Source organism: Rhagoletis zephyria, unplaced genomic scaffold (genome assembly GCF_001687245.7).
Source record: "Rhagoletis zephyria isolate East Lansing unplaced genomic scaffold, Rhagoletis_zephyria_1.1 Rzeph_scaffold_00318, whole genome shotgun sequence".
Taxonomy (NCBI): Eukaryota; Metazoa; Arthropoda; class Insecta; order Diptera; family Tephritidae; genus Rhagoletis; species Rhagoletis zephyria.
Genome location: NW_016157402.1, coordinates 70,096 through 89,938, shown reverse-complemented (window position 1 = coordinate 89,938; position 19,843 = coordinate 70,096). Strand labels below are relative to the sequence as shown.

At 34.1% G+C, this 19,843-nt stretch overlaps 1 protein-coding gene across 3 annotated transcripts in view; it reads right to left on the bottom strand.

Annotated features, from left to right (window-relative positions):
- The window catches only part of Ac76E (adenylate cyclase type 2 Ac76E), a 65,804-nt gene that overhangs the window by 35,615 nt on the left and 10,346 nt on the right, over positions 1-19,843 (bottom strand). For all 3 annotated transcript variants that reach the window (XM_017610524.1, XM_017610526.1, XM_017610525.1), the window contains exon 2: positions 17,204-17,446. In XM_017610524.1, coding sequence (XP_017466013.1) covers positions 17,204-17,375 — 172 coding nt within the window. In that variant the 5' untranslated portion in view covers positions 17,376-17,446. The remainder of the gene's footprint in view (positions 1-17,203; positions 17,447-19,843) is intronic.

Sequence of the window (19,843 nt, the reverse complement as noted above, 5' to 3'; positions counted from 1 at the left end):
AGACGATGGAACGATGAGCTGTATGAGCTTTACAACGATATGGACATAGTGCAGCGAATTAAAATACAGCGGCTCCGCTGGCTTGGTCATGTCGTTCGAATGGACACCGACGCTCCAGCTCTGAAAGTATTCAACTCGGAACCCGCTGGTGGTAGCAGAGGAAGAGTGAGGCCCCCACTGCGATGGAAAGATCAGGTGGAGAAGGACTTGGCTTCTCTTGGCGTTTCCAATTGGCGTCAGTTGGCACAGAGGAGAAACGACTGGTGTGCTTTGCTGAACTCGGCCAAAATCGCTTAGGCGGTTACAGCGCCAAAAAAGAAGAAGTATGTTAACGCATAACTTTGGACCACGTCCAAAAAAATTACTTGTCATTTTTATAGTATCAATACAAGGGTATTTTTCCTCCTCTGTTAGCTTTTTTAAAATACCAATTTATACAAACGCCGAAATCTTCAGACAAAATTTTTCACAACAAAATTTTGTACTTCAACGCGTTCCACAGCTCACGAATGGGATCGAAAAGAGTCGAAGTACTTTGATGGGGCTACAAGCAATGCCAAATGTCCTGGTTCAAATGGGAATTGTTTTCTAATATAGATACATACATGCAAACATATTTATGTACATTGGTACATATATAAAGCCACTAACATAACTGGTGGGGTGATTGACTCGGTTTTTTCAAACCAGTTACAGCCGGTTATCTTGAATATATTTAGGCGGTTTTTTTTAAATATTGATTTTTCGAATACCGAGTAAACCAAATTTTTGCAATTGAATACACCAGGTTTTTTATCTAGTTAATTTATATACCAGAATCTAAACATTCTAACTATTTATTTGATTAAAAATAAATCTAGAACGTTCTTATTAATTATATATGAATACTGGACAATTTTCCACGGCATAAAATTACTTAAAATATTTTAATAGTGAATCTATATAAAAAAATTTTCTATGTATGAAGGAAATCGGACCATAAGTACGGGTTTCCAAATATCTCGACTCCTGCGCCACCTAGCAGAATATTTAATCTTCATATTGCATTGCCATCGATTTATGAGCTATGTGTGAATTTTCAAGACTCTAGCTCATCGGGAAGTTGGTGAAATATTGATTCCGGGACATACTGCATACATACATACAAGTGAAGATAAAGATGAAGATGATGATGAAGATGAATATGATGATGAAAATGAAGATGATGAAGATGAAGATGAAGATGAAGATGAAGATGAAGGTGAAGGTGAAGATGATGATGAAGATGAAGATGAAAATGAAGATGAAGATGAAGATGAAGATGAAGATGAAGATGAAGATGAAGATGAAGATGAAGATGAAGATGAAGATGAAGATGATGATGAATGATAAAGATGAAGATAAAGATAAGTAGACTGTTATGATCGGCCTGTAATTCTTAATGGTAGAAATGATCCAACAATCAAAGGAGCGGCCACCAATGATGCGGTCTTTTCCAGAAATATTAATAATATTGAAGTAAAACATCGAATATCTTCCTGTAGTTACCACAATCTACTAGTTTATATTGTAGATATCTCAGGCAAAATTAATAATTAAACTTATAAAAAATTGAAATAAATACGTTTTTTGTATATTAGAAAATATGTGCATGCGTATGTATATCGCAAATTTATTTCTTTCTGGCATTTCCTCCATTAAGTTTCACTTCTTCCGCGCGTAGGGACTACACGCGCTGAGTTGTTTTTTTTTGCTTATTAAAAGTGTAAGCGCCAAAACATTATTATTGGTTTTTAAATTACTACAATGTTTTTAAGACTTTTGAGAATAAGTCCTTGATTTTCTATTAAGTTTTAAATCGATCCGACTTTGTGAAGAGAGAGACGAATTGGGTTTAAGTACAAATTAATCATTTCATTTCATATCCATCATCGTTTGCGGGAGTCAGTGTTTCTGCTCAATTAATGCCGCAGGAGCACGGGAAATAATGAGAAAACACTTTAGAACAAAGAAGCAAAGATCAATTTTAGTATATTTGCACCGGACCAATTAGAGTTTTGCTATCAGAAAATATTTCATGTAAAGGATTTTTTTTTTGTAATTTTGGCTTTTTGCATTCAAACTACATAAATATACACATCCTTTGCATATATATACATATGTATGTATAATACTTAATACAATTTACAACCACGACCCTTACTTTGATTAAATAAACAAATTTTATTTTATCGATTCCGGCGTTTACTTATTTGACATTGAACTAAAATTAGTACAGACTTAACAAGTAGACAACACGTGCAAGGAGTTTGCCTTCATTATACCCTGTAATTTAAATATTTAAATAGTATCGATTGGTTTTGACAACATCCCTTTCTCATTTCCATTCATGCATTACGCAATCCATTAACACTTTATGAGCTTTAATCCAACAAAAATCGATGAAAGGTCATCATACCTTTTTCACATTTTGTTTCACTCTCACTTCTCCTAATTTTAGTTAAGCTCTAAAATAAGATATAAAGCCTGCATATGTAGAAGTATAGCGGGCTCATACACAGCTGTTTGTTTGTTGTTTTTCAATTTGTTATTCCCATAAGATCCAATTTGAAATTCCCCACTCAACGCAGAGTGAAAATAAATAGTATACAAAAATAAACAGCAACCAAAGTAACACCCATTCATGAGTTCATAGTCCAAAGCTACATATATACATATGTATGTAATGTAGGACGTATAATAAGTCATTATTTTATAATATTCAAAAAAAAAAATGGCACAGAGTTTTTCACAATGCACACGGAGGAGAAGCTCGGCCAAACACTAACATATGTATGTGTAAGCGCCAATCTATTATTAACCGACTTCCAAAAAAGGAGGAGGTTATCAGTTTGTCGGAGTACTTTTTCTTTTTGTTTATGTATGTTACTGCATAACTTTGGACCACGTCAACCGATTTCGATAATTATTTGCATCGGTAAGGCAGTGTCCCGGAGGTCAGGTTTAGATCCGATCATTGGATCATGAAATATATATATATTTTTTTATATGAGAATTGGTCGCTTTTTTTTTTGTTAAAAATTACTTCTATATTTTTATTATGCAACACTTTTTATTTATTTTTTTCTAAATTTTATAAAAATATGGTTCATACTACAAAAAAAACATCTAAACTTTGTGCAAAACTCAGGAAAATTCAATAAATTTTCAACTTTTAACCAGTTGTTTTAGAATCTACAAACTGAAGTTGCTAAAAACTCGCTTTAATTTTTGAGATTTTTTTTCGCTGAAGGTGTTTCGCATTTTTTCAATACAAAATATTTCCGATTTTGTTTTTGAAAGGATGAAAATGTGTGAAAAAAATTGCCGAAAATCATCAATAACTTCTAGCTACTTCAAACTTGCACATTATTATACTAAAATTTACAAAATCGCTTACTCGAAAAAATTTATAAAAAAATCTGATTAAAAAGTGAGTTTTGCATAAGGTTTAGAAATTATATTTTAATATTGTTTGTTGTAGTATGAACCATATTGAGTGTATGTGTAAATAAGCAATTTTGAAATAGGCTTTAGATTTGTTAGTTACGTACATCAGTGCTCGTCAAACTTTTGAGTGTGACGGACCGGCTGCAGTTTTTCTATTACGTCGGGGACCGGTACCTTTTTTTATTGATTATTTTTCGTTTACGATCATCTCATATCAAGATCAAAGAAACTAAACAAAAGAAAGACACATGTATCAACATATTGCCTCTTGGTTCCACGAAAAACAAACGGTATTTGTCGTTACTTTTTGTATGTGCCAGTGTTGTTAGTTAGAAGCAAGGCGTCTTAATAGAGGTGATAGCAAATGAACAGCTGATCGTTAATTTGAACAGGTGATTTTGTGTTGGAGATGTCAAACTAGGTTACTTTGCTTTGTTCGTTTGTGTGTTCGCTTGTGTTTTGACTTAATATTTTGACATCTCGGACGTGAAATTTCTAGTGCTACTACCATGTAGATAATTGTACCATGGTTAGAAGTGTGGAGTATACATATAGTCGTATATGTATATATAATCGTTTAAAAAATCGTTGTCCATTTCGCGACGCCCTTTGCGGACCGGCGACTTATGGCTTACGGACCGGCACCGGTCCGCGGACCACCACTTTGACGAGCACTGACGTACATGATACAAATATTTAAAGGTAGTTTCACTTCTTCTTCTTCTTATCCGCCATTGCTCCCATTTGATGTAAACTATGCTTTTGACGTTTTCTTTTAAATTGAAGCTACCATATTCTTTGAAGAAATAAAAAGTGGTTTTTTACTTAAAAAAAAAATATTCCAAAATTATTTCAAGGGATGGCCACGTGCATGGTAACTTCACCAAGGTGTTGTTTGCTTGTTCCAACCACTTTTTGGCGGAAAATTTTTAGCCTCGGGACGGATGTGCCCCATCTAAGCGAATCGCTGCACCAGCAGCAGTTGAGCGAGTAGCTTATCTGTCTATAAACTATAACAAGGAGCTCTAAGAATTTGTAAATTTTCTTACCTCCCTCTAAGTGTATGCTTCCATAGTGCTATCATTGACTAGCTACTTTTTAACTATTCCGTTGTTCATATGTCCTCTAAAAAGGATCCAAATTAAAGCAACATTCTAATATCTATAATAATATCTCATGGAACACTGCATATAATGCCACATTTGCGGTAATGTAATTTAAGGTATTTTAAATTAATACTCACTTAGTAACAACTATGCTAATACGATGAATTAAGTAAATTTACCTTGCGTGCTGTTATTTTTTAATGCATAAAAATCCCTTTAAAAAATAATAACATTTCCAAAACAATAATTTGTTGAGGTGGCAGTGATACTAGCGCAATTTATGTCAAAAAATTTTAAAGTGAAACTACCTTTTTTTTGGTATCATGGTTACGTGGAAGATCTTCCTAACTCGGGTGCCGCTTCGAAAACGCCCCATCTCAATATAAACTCAATATATCGGCCGCTGAGGTAGGGCGCTTTCAACCGTTTGCCGAGGTAGGGTTATCCTCCACTCAGCCGTGGATATGTATAAAAGGCATTGCCGAAAAAAATATACAATTACGGCCAAGAAAAAAGCTTACAAACTTTATGAATTTAAATTAAATAAATGTCATATTAGCATTTAGGCAAGTTGAGATAGTCCTCCAAAATCAAAATTCGGTACATAAACCAACAAGTTTAGAAGGTAACGCTGCTGAAAAGCTATTCTAGTCAGCACTTTGTATGACCGTAAGTGTGTTTGAATGCATCATAATTCTTTATTATGTATATTAAAATAACAAGTTAAAAAATTACTTTATCTTGAAATATACTGATTTTAGATATGTAGCTGTTTGTCATGTGGGATGTGTAACTGTATGTGTGGGTCAAAAACTAAGTCCTTCGTAGCTCATTGGATATTTGCTTGATGGTGACATTTCCACAAAAGGATTAACCCGCACGCATTCTACTGCATTCTAAATACATAGTACAGACCTCATTATCTTTTAAGGGCCGTTTTCTGAAATAACCTTTAACTTTAAAGCTCACTTTATATATAAGGGTTGGATTAAAAGTAAAGCTATGTCTAAAGTTAAGGATTTCTATTATCGGTTTATGTCGTATGTATGTATCTTGGTTGTAAACCAATTTAAAACGGATGATAAAATGCTTGACATTAGACACAATCATACATTTTAATGCAACCTTTAAATATAAAGTGAGCTTTAAAGTTACAGGCTACTTGAGAAAACGGCCCTAAGTCATTTACTATTGCCATCCTTCCCTTGTACCGTTTATTCATTCTGTAGTATTTAGAAGCAGTTTTATTATTTCACCGAAGGCTATCTATGTACATTGTACATATGTATGTATGTATGTATTCTAACACTTGCAACATGTAAATGAAGTTGGGACAACAGCAAAGGTCTACAATAGAAAGACAATCACAATATTTGCTTTTGTGTTGCTGCTTTGTATAATATTCCTTTGTTGGTTTCTACTGTTGTTATAGCTGACTGCATCACTCATTATATGCGCATCCAAAGTATGATTTGCACATCAGTTCCTTTCCGAGATTTGCTAAATATTTCAGGTTACGTTTTTCAATTTAACTTTTTGTTTAGTGAATATTAATTTTTAATCCAACTAAACTCGATAAATCTTTATCTTATCCATAAATGGTATTTTTAAAATACCAGCACTTCTTAAAAATATTAAGTACATCAGAAATCCGGGGATATAACACGGTGCTACAAAACAAAAAACAAAACAAAAAACGAAATATACCCAGAACAAAAGTGTAGTGTAGATTGTAGATAGGGTGCAGTGTTAGATGAAAATAGGTTTCTTATAGTTCCTGAATCCTCCATTTTTATTAGATTTAAACTTTGAGAGAATGAAATTAAAATCCACTGCAGTAATAAACAGTGTTTGACAAACTGAAAAATACACTAAAAAAATATTCGTTGCTATATGCTGGATGAGCAATTTGTTTTAAAAACTTATGATGCTTTGCTTTACTGCACAAATATCGAGAGTTAACCTGCAGAACAGCTGAAATGTGTTTTTAATCGGTTTTATATAGCTTGCCTTTTGGTTGTTTGGGTCATATTTAGTAAGTAGTGAAATTAGGCAGATATATATAGCACTGAAAGCAAGGTATCTAATGAAAACGAAGGGCATGTCAACTTAGAATCCAAGAAGGGTGGCTACAAATAAAACGTCTTTAGCGGTAACCACATCCTTGCCCCACAGTTAAGGTAAAATTTTAAATCTTAGGCATTAGGGCGGAAATTAAGTAACTAACTAATAAACCAAAGACTTGAAAATAAAGTAAGTAAATAAGCTTATTGAAACGGTTCTATTGTAAAGAAATATAATAAAGATGCTGATAATCTCCTTTTTTTTAGATTGGCGCTTACACATATGTTAGTGTTTGGCCGAGCTTCTCCTCCGACTTGTGGCGTGCGCCTTGCTGTTGTCACATAAAGCGGAGGGACCTACAGTTTTACGCCGACTCCTAACGGCGATTGTATTTTTATGAGAGGCTGTTTTTCATGACAGAAATACACTCGGAGGTTTGCCATTGCCTGCCGAGGGACGACCGCTGTTAAGAAAATTTTTTTTTATTTTTTTATTTTTTTGCGATGTTGCTTTAACCAGGGCTTGAACCCAGGTGTTGATGAGTGAATCGCGCACTGCTTACCACTACACCACAGCGGCCTGATAATTTACTAAAAGCTAAAAAATAATTAGGTAGGCACCATGAACCAGTTCTCACCCCAGTCTCCTCGTCATTATGCCGATATATTTCAAAGATGAGCCTCTTCTAAATCCTTCTCTGCCGCTTGAAAGATGATTATTGATATCGATTATTTTAAGTTCGGCCCACATATGCCTGCACCGGTTTTTTGCATTTTCCACTTTAGATCCATCCGTGAACCAAACTTCCCAATTAGGCTTGTGTATGGGCTCCCTGCATTGAGTACCACAAATTTTCTAGTTTTGGAACTATTGCACCATGCCTTTTCATTGAGACCATCATGTGAGTCATCATCAGGGAACGGATTTTATGGAAATTGCCTTTTTTTCTGCTAAAGAGATAGACTATATTCGATTAAGAATGTCCACGATTTAGCTTTCCCCGATTCCATATATACACATTTGATGTTGCCTTTTTTTGCCTTTTTTAAGATATTTGCCTTTTTTTTTGCCTTTTTTAAGATATTTGCCTTTTTTGCCTTTTCTACCTTTAAAAAAGTGATTATAGCATTTTAAGTTTTTTTTTTTATATTAAAAAATATACACATTGCCCATGCGGCTTATAGAAGCGCAGAGACCTCTTGTTGGAAAAATTCAAAGCCGTTTTCTCAGCTAACGAAGGCTTGGAGACAAACGTTCCATATTTAATTTGGGCGCCGCTTGTATCAACTTACGTCGAGCACACATTTAGTACATTCAAGGCTTTTTTCGCGAAAATCGAATGAAAATGCTGCCAGAAAACTTCAAAATGCATCTTGTGGTTCAATGTTACTACAACTATACAGATTAAAGTTTTATGAGTTAGAAACTAGAAAGGATAAAATAGTCAAAGATTCTAAGTACAAATTTTTCATATAATGAAACTAGTTCACAGTTTTTCTCTTTTTACTTGTAATACAAACATTTCTAAAATAAATGTATTTTTTGATTGTTCTTCGTATTTTCTGTCCTTTTTTAGTGCCTTATTTTGCTTTTTTTGCAATACCTAGTGCCTTTTCCTGCCTTTTTCGCTATTTTGTTTTGCCTTTTTTTGCTTTTTTTGCAATACCTAGTGCCTTTTCCTGCCTTTTTCACTATTTTATTTTGCCTTTTCCAGCCTATTCGTTATTTTATTTTGCTTTTTTTATAGGTTTTTAGGTCCTAAAAATCCGTTCCCTGGTCATCATACTTCCGATTTTCAAGTCGGAAGCGCTAAGGATTCTCAGTACAGCAGGGTACGTCTTCATTGCTCCTGTTTTGCCGATGCATTTTTACTGCCGCTTTCAGCAGCAATTTAAGTGAAAAATTATTTTTCCTTGTGCCAGTTTTCGTAATAAATTCAACTTAAATTGCTTATACGTATGAATGAATCTGGATGTTATTTAATACAGCAAAATTTTGTTTAAATCAATTTGTTCTTCTAAGAAAAAACTATTAGCCACGCATCAAAGATGCAATAAGTACTATCTGGTCTATTAATATCTAAGCTGACCTAACCTCTTTATGCTATAGTTGACTTGTATGTAATTTGTTGTTTTGCTTCACTCTTCGCCTACAGCAAATGAAGTTTGGTCATGGACGTCTTTTCCTTATTCCACACGGAAATTATCTAACAGACCGCATCAGGGCAAAATTAATGGAATAAATAAGAAAAAAACTTTATCCTTTTTCTTGTCTCTTAACCATCTTTTCTTTTTATGGGCTGTCTGCTCGTCGCCATTTGTGTGAGTGCAACTGGACCTTTTGGAGGCTATGAACGTGGTTTGCAGATAGCCACTTTAAAAACCAAATTAAAAACTTAATTGAATTATGTATACACATGTACGTACTAAAGAAAGTAAGTAAGCCGCTTCCAGCTGTATGTTTGTAAATTGAATTGGTGACTACTAATAAATGGGTCAGACGTGTTAGGTTAGGCCACATTTAATTTTCAATTAAAAGCAATTTTCATACAGGCGGTTTCACTTAATTTAGGTGAGAAATTATTTTTGTAAGTTTCATCTTTCGATATAAGTTTCATTCACATTTTTTTCTACGGTTAATTTAGGCTAGGCAAGTTTTTCGCTGCATGAATGACTGGTACTGAAATTTATAGAAAGAATTGCGGTCATTTGCCGACGGAACTGGTTGTTGCACCAAATGCAGCGAAACAGTTGCATGACGAAAGATTCAATGACAACGCCCACCCTTTTTAATTTTTTAAGTTTTTTAACCGACTTCACAAAAAGGAAAAGGTTATCCATTCGTCGGAATATTTTTTTTTTAAACTGACTTCCAAAAAAGGAGGAGGTTATCAGTTCGTCGAAATATTTTTTTTTTTTTGGTTTTTATGTATGTTACCGCATAACTTTGGACCACGTCAACCGATTTCTATAATTCTTTTTTTAAGAAAAGGTGGTCCCACCCATACTAATTTGGTTTAAATTCGATCATTGGATCATGAAGAAATTAACGATAATCTTAAATTTTTATATGAGAATTGAAGTCGGTTTGGTTTTTTGCTTAAAAATTACTAGTTCATCTTTAAACTTTAATTCTTGGGGTAACAGGAAAAGTTTAAGTGAAAAGTTTAATTTCAGAAATTTCGCGTAAACAACCGGCTTTTTGAACTAATACAACACTCCGATCATTTCATTCTTGCAGCCACTAAAACGCGTGGGTAGTTTGCACGTAATTGTCCCTGGAAGCCAGGTGTGGGACGTACATATGTACATACATATGTATGTTTTTCACTATCAACAGACTCGCAGCCAAGGCCAAGTGAACACAGCTGGATTTCATGGTTTTTAAACGCAACGTGTGCAACAGTGTTTCTATTTTCCTTTTGTCAGTTTTATTTCTACAATTTGCACTGGTTTCTTAATAGTTTTAGTGACACTTAACTGAAATGGGGACTTCAGCACTTAAACATACATGCCAACATACATACATTAATATAATTTTAAAAGGTTTGCATGCGCTTGTATAAAAAATTTACCAGAATCTACGGTCTAATACTTTTAAAAATTAATTATTTTCTATCATCAAGAACTCATATAGTTAATTATAATTTAATTGCTATTGATGTAAATGGTCATTTACGCGAAATTTTAATTTTATTTTAATACATCCTTTTATAAAAAACATTCGCACTTGCTTACAAGCATACATAGTTATTGTACATATGTGAGTACTTATACAAATCCAGGTCTTTTGCAGATGAAAGGTAAGCGAATGAATTACCAATACAAAAATAAAAAGTATTTATCAGTAAGCAACACGTGAGTTTTGTATTCAACAGCAGTCGCATCACCCTATAGCCTCTTCTATGTATGCACGTACATACCCAGCAAAAAACACGATGACCACAGCAATTAAAATGGAATCGCTTACCCTTTCGCTTCAAGAAGGCATTATTTTAACATGGGCATGTCATTGGCGGTAAGCCCTTACCCGCAGCATTACCTTCGAACGAAAGGAGAACGTATGGATAAACAAACAGAATCCAGAGAAGCGAACAAATAATGCCTTACAGAGAATGCCTGGATATGTACATATCACGGTGTGCTTGAAACAAGTTTAAATCAAAAGTTTTCTAACCCCGGATTTTCCTGTCGGATGTGACTCTATGGAATTCTAGGAAAATACCAAAATCGGCGAACGGGCCCTTTACGAGAAAAATTGATTTTAGTATCGGTGACTTTTTTCCATTATTTAAATATTCTTAGAAAGTTTTCAGCTAATACGCGGAAGTAGAAAAAGAAAAAAATGTTAAATCTATTTTTGGCAGACTCTTTTGTGCTGGTTACGAATGCGTAAGTATAACGTTTCCATCAGCTTCAGATTTTGATAAAAACGAGGTCAAAGTGTTAAAGAATCGCATTTTTGGAATATTTGAGAAGCTCTAGCTCAGGAACGAAAAGTGATATAACCTTCCACTTGCGCTTAAATTAAAGCTAGTACTCTCGATTACTATCTTTGAAAAATGCCATTCCTGCACCTTGACTTGATGATGGTCACTTATAGTCATTTATTGAACAGCAAAAACTGATTTTGGCGAAGTTTGAATACCTACCGCAATTAAACAAAAGATGATAGGACCTTCCACTTAGTCTTATATTGAGGCTTGAAATTTCGATTTCGACAATCCCTAAGAATACCATCCCTGCACCTTGACCCTAAAATTTTTGACAATTTTACAGAATTTTTTTATTGTTCAATAAATGACTATAAGTGACCATCTGGCCAAGGTGCTGCGATAGTACTTTCACAGACATTAGGCGAGAGCTCTGGCTTAAATTTAAGCCGAAGTTGGAAGTTTCCATCACCTTTTCTTTCTTTGCTAGAGCTTCTCAAATATTAAAAAAACGCGATTTTTTGACACTGTTTCTCGCAAAGGGACCGTTCGCCGATCGTCCCTCCCTTGTATCCGCCACTGACATATACATACATACATACAGGCATACACTTCGATATGCCCTGTGGGGAAAATCTCTAGTTCTGAATTGGCGCCCTTCTAGAACATTTAGAACCAGCACTGGTTCGCGATAAATCTCTTTTGCATGCAAACAACTGGCGACTTTAACATGGCGATGTCCTAGGAAGTGTCAATTGCCCTCCACTACATCCCTATAGTATGCGAAAGTTCCGAAGTAGTCCTAAATTCTATAGTTCCGCACCATTTATAAAATCGACAGACGCTTCAATCATTTTGGTTCTTCTGTGTGTGCGATTTAAATTTATTTTCAAAGAAATAATATTATGTTTTCAATTTGAAATAAAATTTGTTTGAATGATTGTAAGAAATGCACGTTTACACACCTTTGACTGTTTGCTTTGGAGTTTGCAGAGCTGCGTGCTGTTATTGGTTAGATTCCAGAAGATCGCAGGATGTTAAAAAGCTATGAAAAAGCATCTGCGAAGCGCAGAATGGAAGTGCATTTGAACACAAAAAAGTCACCAAACACATATCTATGTAAAGTAAACAAGCTCCACTCTGCATCCCTTTTTCGATATTTCCGAACTAGTTCTAAATTCGAAAGAAAATATCTAGTTCGTTCTGCTTTCGTTTTTCTATAGTTCCGAACCAGTTCTAAATTCGTCACCTTAGATATAGATTTCTAATGAAAAAAGTGAAATACAATAGTTTTTTAAAAGTTTTAAAATTTCGCTGATTTTGGCTTGGTGGGGATCTACATAGTTACTATCGGACTGGTTCGTTTTTGGATCTAGTACGGAACTAGAAATGTGAATCACTAGTTCGCGGTTTCCCTGCAGGGTGGGTGGTTGCTTCATTGAGTGGGTGTGGAACGATTGCAAAAAGGTTAACACAATTGAAATCGATTAAAAAGCGCTTAAATGGGAAACTTGATGGGTCTGGTCTGTTCCCGATTGCGTGGATAGAATATTGATGTAAATTTAATAGCTTTCATTATAAAATTTTACAATAGACATATGTATGTATGTATGTATGTATGTATTTGGTGTGGTGAAAGTAATTCGAATATAGCGACATTGGTCCTCTAAAGTTGACCCAACCAAATGCAAGCAAAACAATATTAGAGTGGTCAAATCAAGGACATTATGTGCGATTGCGTCCATATGAAAGTGTATAGTACGAGAACAGTGTTTAACAATCGTTAGTGGAATAAAGCTTGAGCCTGCAGGCAAAATAACGACAAAAGCCACTTCCACTGTGTATAGGCGTACTTGTGTAAATAGCGGAGGCTTTTTGGCGAAATTGTAATTTTAAGGAATTCATGTTTACATTAACGTATCAAAATATGTGTGTGTATTAGCACATTTCAATAAACACATACCCTGTTAAACAAAAACATAATTAAACACAGATATGCACATCTACATATGTGCATTATCGCTTCAATAGTGTCATAATAAGGGTCAGGCCCTAAAAACTAGAGAAAAGGCAAAAAAAAAGGATTTATTTTTAATTTTGTTATACATAGCTTTTATGTTCAATTGGCATGTCCAATTGAATCTTTAAAAAAAATACATACAGTGGTCAAAAAATTATAGCCGCACCACTTTTTGCCAATGTTCTGACATATTATTTTGGTTGTTATATTCAACAATTTTTGTTGAGCTTGAGGCCGTTTTTAATGAAAAACTTATTATGGAAAAGCAATGGCCTCAAGCTCAAAAAAAATTGTTGAATATAATTGTTATAAGGCCACAAAACAAAAACAAATTTTGGTTGTTATTTAATTTTTGTTTTTTTTTTTTAATTCTAAAAAGTCAACCCGGTAGCCATTTGAAACTTGTACTTTATTCTATTAGAATTGAATGGGCTACACCACTGCATACTTAGAATCTTTCAAGGAATTCTAAAGTCGAAAGTTTTACAAAAATTTGTTTTTTTTTTTTAATTCTAAAAAGTCAACCCGGTAGCCATTTGAAACTTGTACTTTATTCTATTAGAATTGAATGGGCTACACCACTGCATACTTAGAATCTTTCAAGGAATTCTAAAGTCGAAAGTTTTACAAAAATTTGTTTTTTTTTTTTAATATTGCACAAAGTTTTAAGGCAGTCTCACTGGATTGGTACATTTGTACATTTTTATATTGGAATATTAGTACAATATACATATATAAAAATTGGGAGGACAATTTTATTTTGTAGTCACAAGATTGGTACAATACAGCGATCTTCTATTGAAAAATATGAACAAATTATTTTTCGTGATTGGGATAAAGAAAAATATTGGGATATTCCCACAATTGGGATATGATTTGCACCAAATTTTTGGCAAATGCCCAATCATGTGGCACTATGTACCTTTAAACTTGTATTCACACGGATACTGTTAAAGAATTAACCATATTTTTATAAAATACTAACCAAAATTAAATAACAACAAAAATAATATTTTAAAACTTGTCAAAATACATAAGTTGACTATGATTACTCGGCTGTGCTACCATTTTAAAATTTTTACGCCACAGCCTCATGAGATTATCGCGAAGCATTGATTTGAAGGAACTAAGGCTCATCTCAACATCTACCGACACTAAACTCTACTTAAAAGCTCGTTCGATTCGTCGTTATTTAACAATTAAGTAATAGGTTGTGGTATTTTTGGTCGTGTTTTACATTTATTCCACATCAGTCAAAAATATGTTTTCCCCCAATTCTTCTATATAGCCGTGGATTTTCTAGGAATTGTAACAAGCGGCCTTAGGCATTTTAAGCAAATATTTGACTATAAAGTAAAAAAAGACTATAGCTGAAATTAGTCAAGAACGTAAACCTACCGGTACGTAAACCCGAGTCAGCTGACACGATCTGTCTTACCAAAGCGCCATGTAAATGAAAACTGAACACCGCAGAATTTTTCTGTAGTTGTAGCCCGTAGCGCAGAAATCTGCGGAATTTAGATTTTTCCGTGTCAGCTGATTTCTCCTTCTTTAGATGGTTGCCACTTCGTCAGTTTTGCAGATGGTAAAAAAGTTATAAGTTCCTATTCGAAATATGTTTAAAATATTTGAAATTTACTATTAAATAAGGTTTTTGTTGAAAACTAAGTAGTTTATATTTAGTTACAATCTATTTTAGCACGAAAAATTGTGGTTGAAAGGGTAAGTTTATGAAAAGGCATTGAAGAGTGGCAACACTGTAGTAAGCAACACTGAGGGCTCCAGTAATCGACAAAATTCTGCGTATACAGACTGCGTTTAAGTATACGTTCTGCGTTCTCGACTAATTTTAGCTTATAAAAGAAAAAAGGTAAACTTAAAATTGATACCTTTAATCAAGGAAGATATGAAATGACCAAGCAGACAAAATAGACAAATGCCTTAAAATCCTAACCCTGGTTATAATCCAATAAATATAAATTTTGAGTTGAGTACCCAGGAATTGCCGGTACCTCTTATTCTATTTTGTCGAACACCAATATCTCTCCAGAACAAAATATGTTTAATTTTTACTATGGGAATATACATATGTATGTATGTGAATGCAAAACTTTAAAGCCGTTCGTCGCGAGTTTTGCTGTTATGTTGAGTTATGACACTATTGAAGTAAATGAGCGATATGAGCTTATATTCACACTGCTCTGCGCACAATTCTCACATGCTATTATTGTTTCCTTTTTTTGATTAAGTAATTGTGTTGATGTGTTCATCGTTGAATATTAAGCGACGCCTCCAGCATCAACCTGTTGATTGGATTTAGCGACACAACATGCGCAAACAATTTTCCTGCGATATTCCCGTGTACATAAATATGTGCTTGCACCACAGTACATATTTGTATGTAGAGTCCGACCGATTCGCCCCGATTTTGGCCGATGTCGATGCCGATGCCGGTTAATCGGCCTTAGGGCAAAGAATCGGCCGATGCCGATGGCGATTCCTTAAAAAAAAAAAATACCTGAATATAAATTCATTCAAGTACAAATGTTTTTGATAAAGTGTGTGTATGTATATACATAAATATGTATTAACAGTACGCCTATGCATACATATCATTGTAATACTTTGTTCCGTGGGCTTTTACTTATTTAATGTTAAAAAAAAAAAAATAGTTCATTCGAAATCACATTTCTTAGTTTTACTCATAGTAGTAGAAATATGCAGATTCTGCTGACTATAAAGGTGATGTATTGAATACAATTTGTTAATAAACAGTAACCGTAGATATTTAAAGTAAAAAGTATTTTTGTAACGTAAACAATTTAACAACCTAGTGAAAATAATAATTCAAGGATAATCGTAACAAAACTTACAGTAACGACATTTTAGCATTCTTTGGCTATTTCCCTTTCGTTTATTTAATCTTGCTTATTTGTTTATGAAAGTGTAGCTCGTTATCTAACAAAAACCATGTTAGTAAAAATTTCAAACTTTTTCTTTAAATATTCTGAGTATGCAGTTTTGTAGCCCATTCAATTTTATTTGAATGAAGTGCAAATTTTAAGTACCTAGGACTTACTATTCATTTTTGGATTTTTTTTTGTGGAAGGTGTTGCGGATTTTCTCCATACGAAAAAATTTTCGAACATATTTTGTTTGGAAGAAAATGCGTGAACCAAAAATTGTCAAAAATCAACACTTACCTAGTTACTGCAAACGGCCGATACCGATGCCGACGTCGATTAATCGGTTGGACTCTACATATTTGTATATACGTACCAGTAAGTTCAAGTCGTGAATTGGATGAATTTTATTCGAATTCATACTTTGTACAACATAAGTAAGTAAATATAGAATTTAACAAAGCAATGACTTAAGAGTGTACCAATTGTCACTTGCAGGGTACTGCTTAGGATATTCTATATTTTGCAAAATTGCTCAGAATGTAGTCCCAATCACAATAGCCATAAGTTTGAATATTTTCGTGAGAAATTGCGCTACTTTTAGCATTCTGGATGAAAAATTTGATTTTACGCAGAGAATGTTTTATAGCATAGACAGACGGCAACGTTAATCCGGATTAATGAAGCAGTTGATCTGATCAAACTTGTACCCTCCTCTTTGGCTTTCGTGTTTAATGAGTTAACAATGTCGTCTGTCTATCGTCACACTTGACACGAATCATTTTGCGTTTGTAAGTTGGGGAGTAAACATCGGATGTGAACACACACTAAGGCGAAAATAGCAAAAAAAAATATTTAAAAAAAAAACGTATGCCCATTTTACTTGACTGAGTGAGCTGTAAAAATTCAATAAACGCACGAGATGTCGAGATGAGCAAGGCGAATTTATACAAGGTGGTGTGTTTGTTGTAATATGAATTCGCTTTGTTTACAACAAACACAACATTTTGACATTAGGAAGTACCGCGGCGAAAATCTAAATTCGCCAGTAGCACCACCTTGTATAAATTCGCCTTGTCGCTGAGTATTAGCACTCGTGCTTGGGGCTCAAATGACGTTTCGAACGGAAACTCAACCGCATCACCACGATGAAATTTAGCATTTTTATGCTCCGTTCTTATTTGGCGGTCAATCGTCTATTTTCACTTACCAGTAGCGCCTTCTTCTTCGTCCATCACTGACAACTGTCGGGCCTTGTTTGGTGTTCGCGAAGGCGATGGAGTAGGCGTATTGGAGGCATTGGTCATTTTACAACCGTCTCCAATCATACCAGCACTGATGCCATTTTCCGCTTTAACATTTTCTGTGTTAAATTGAACCATTTTTGCATCTATGGGAAGCCATTAGCAGAACAGTATTTTGAAAGTAGTTTCAAACGTCAACAATATTTAATCTGAAAATGCAAGAGAGTGTATTTTAAAAAAACAAGAATACATAAATATGCAGTCTAATAAATAATTTCTGTATGTACTATGTTAGTTTACATTGGACAATTTTTTATCGATTAAACCTATTAGTTTCGATATTATTGACGAAAACTAATATTTTTTTGATTTAATGGTATTTAGTAGAAATAGTAAACGCCTCGTAACTGGTAAATAAGCCGGTTTTTTTTATACAAAATTAAGTAAGTTTACGAGGCTTACGTGGTTACGACGCATTTACGCGCTTAGATAAATTGTCCTTATAGAATAATAATTTTCAACCAGATAACCTGATAACCAGGCAAATGTAAGCACCCACAATATGAGAAACATAAATAACATAAATTCCTAAATATATATGTGACCTGGTCTACGAAAAGGGAGCTTACGTGCGAAAACTAGTTTTCTGTGAAAAAGCTGTTAAAAGTAAGCAACTCGTTTCGTCAGTTTCTCATTATCTCGTTAATTGTTCTCCGCGCCGGACGTCCAGTAAGTGTTGTTGTTGGTCCAGTAATTGTTGTTGTTGGTCGGAATATTATTATAGTTCATCGTGTAAGTTGCTAGTGTGGAACATTTAAAAAAGTAACACTGAAGAAGTGACGTTTACTGTTTCTGTTCTCTACATTTTTAGTACACTTCTAAGCAAGTTAGGATTTTCTGCTTTTCACCACGTGAAAAAGCATCTCATCTTCCATCCGAATCAACCAAAAAGTGAAAATTGATTTTTTGACACCTAAGCCCCCTTTCCGTAGACCAGGTCACATATACATACATATTATTAGAACTAGTATTATCAAATTAAACCAGAACCCCAGCTAGCCAATTCATCGGTTTTTCGATTCCATTTCGGTCGTTTTTCGTATACATTCTCTTACTAAAGTGCGCCCCTGAAACGTATGTATGTACAGAAAAGTACCTAAAATTGTTGTGAAACGGATACAGATTCAACTTTTCGTTCAAAACGATTTCATTCTGCACTTCACTGCAGCTTTTTCATAGTTACGGAAAACAAAGCAAAAAAAAAAAAACAAATTTTAAATTCAGCAATTTTTTTAATTTTAATAAATACTTTTTATATAATTTTAATGTGTTGCGTCTGACGGCAGTCAAACCATCCTCTGCACATTCAGCTATTTATTGCCGTATTTAATGGCAGAATACACTCGGAGATTCGCCATTGCCTGCCGAGGGGCGACCGTTATTAGAAAAAAAGTTTTTTTTATGTGGCGCGGACCAGGGGTACCACTCTACCTCTAACCACTCGACCACGGCGACCGCCAAATAAATAAATAAATTAACACTTTTTTCATTTAAGCGAAAATGTTTTAATACGTTTTCATGCAAAACATTTGTAAATTTGTAGCTTTCAACGGATACCTATTTCCTATGTATATGTATGTAAATATTAGTATGTGCCTGCGTGTATGTTGTCATCTGTGTACCATTTCAAATCTCGACAGAACGCGAAATAATTATAATTAATTTGTTGGGATCATTCTAAAGCGGTTCGATCGAATGTAGTTGGGTGGTTATAAATTGAGTGATAAAGTGCTGTATGTGAATGATATATGTAAATGAACATGCACACATTTTGGTACATATGTACATAAATACAATAGGGGTATTCACGATCCGGTGCACACTGTCTAGCATGGTGCATAGATAGCATAAATAGCATAATTGTTGTGGTTTCATGTGTTCAAACAACAACAAAATTAACCAGTCGTGCTATCTATGCACCATGCTGGACAGTATACACCGGATCGTGAATATCCCTAATATATCTAGGTATGCAAGTTGGCATGCGTTTGATTATTCAGTTTAATTTTTGCCTATAAATTTTACTAAATTCTTCTCTCGTGTGCAGCAATGTTCATAATATTTTATTGCTACTAATCTTTTGCTACTTAAATATGATAACTTAAGCGCAAAATCTTTTATATATATGTATGTATGTATGCGTATTGTTACCGTTGTGCTTCTTTATTTATGCGAAATGAGGGAATCATTGCAGTGGGAGATGATATACAAGCACAAACAATTTTTTAAGAACATTTAAATAAGATATAAGTAGCATTTAAAGATTTTTAACCGACCTCAAAAAAAAGGAGGTCGGCATATTTTTTTATGTATGTCACTGGATAATTTAGAATAGGCGGGAACCGTTTTCGATAATATTTTTTCATGGGAAATGCGATAATTCATCGCGTGATCCCATACTAATTTAATTTAGTTCCAATCATTGGATCATGGCAAAATTAATGGAATTCCTAAATTTGTATATAAGCATCGAAGTAGGTTTTGTTTCGCGCTTAAAAATTACTTGTATTTTCGTTGTTGTTTGCATTTATGCATTCGTATTTTCT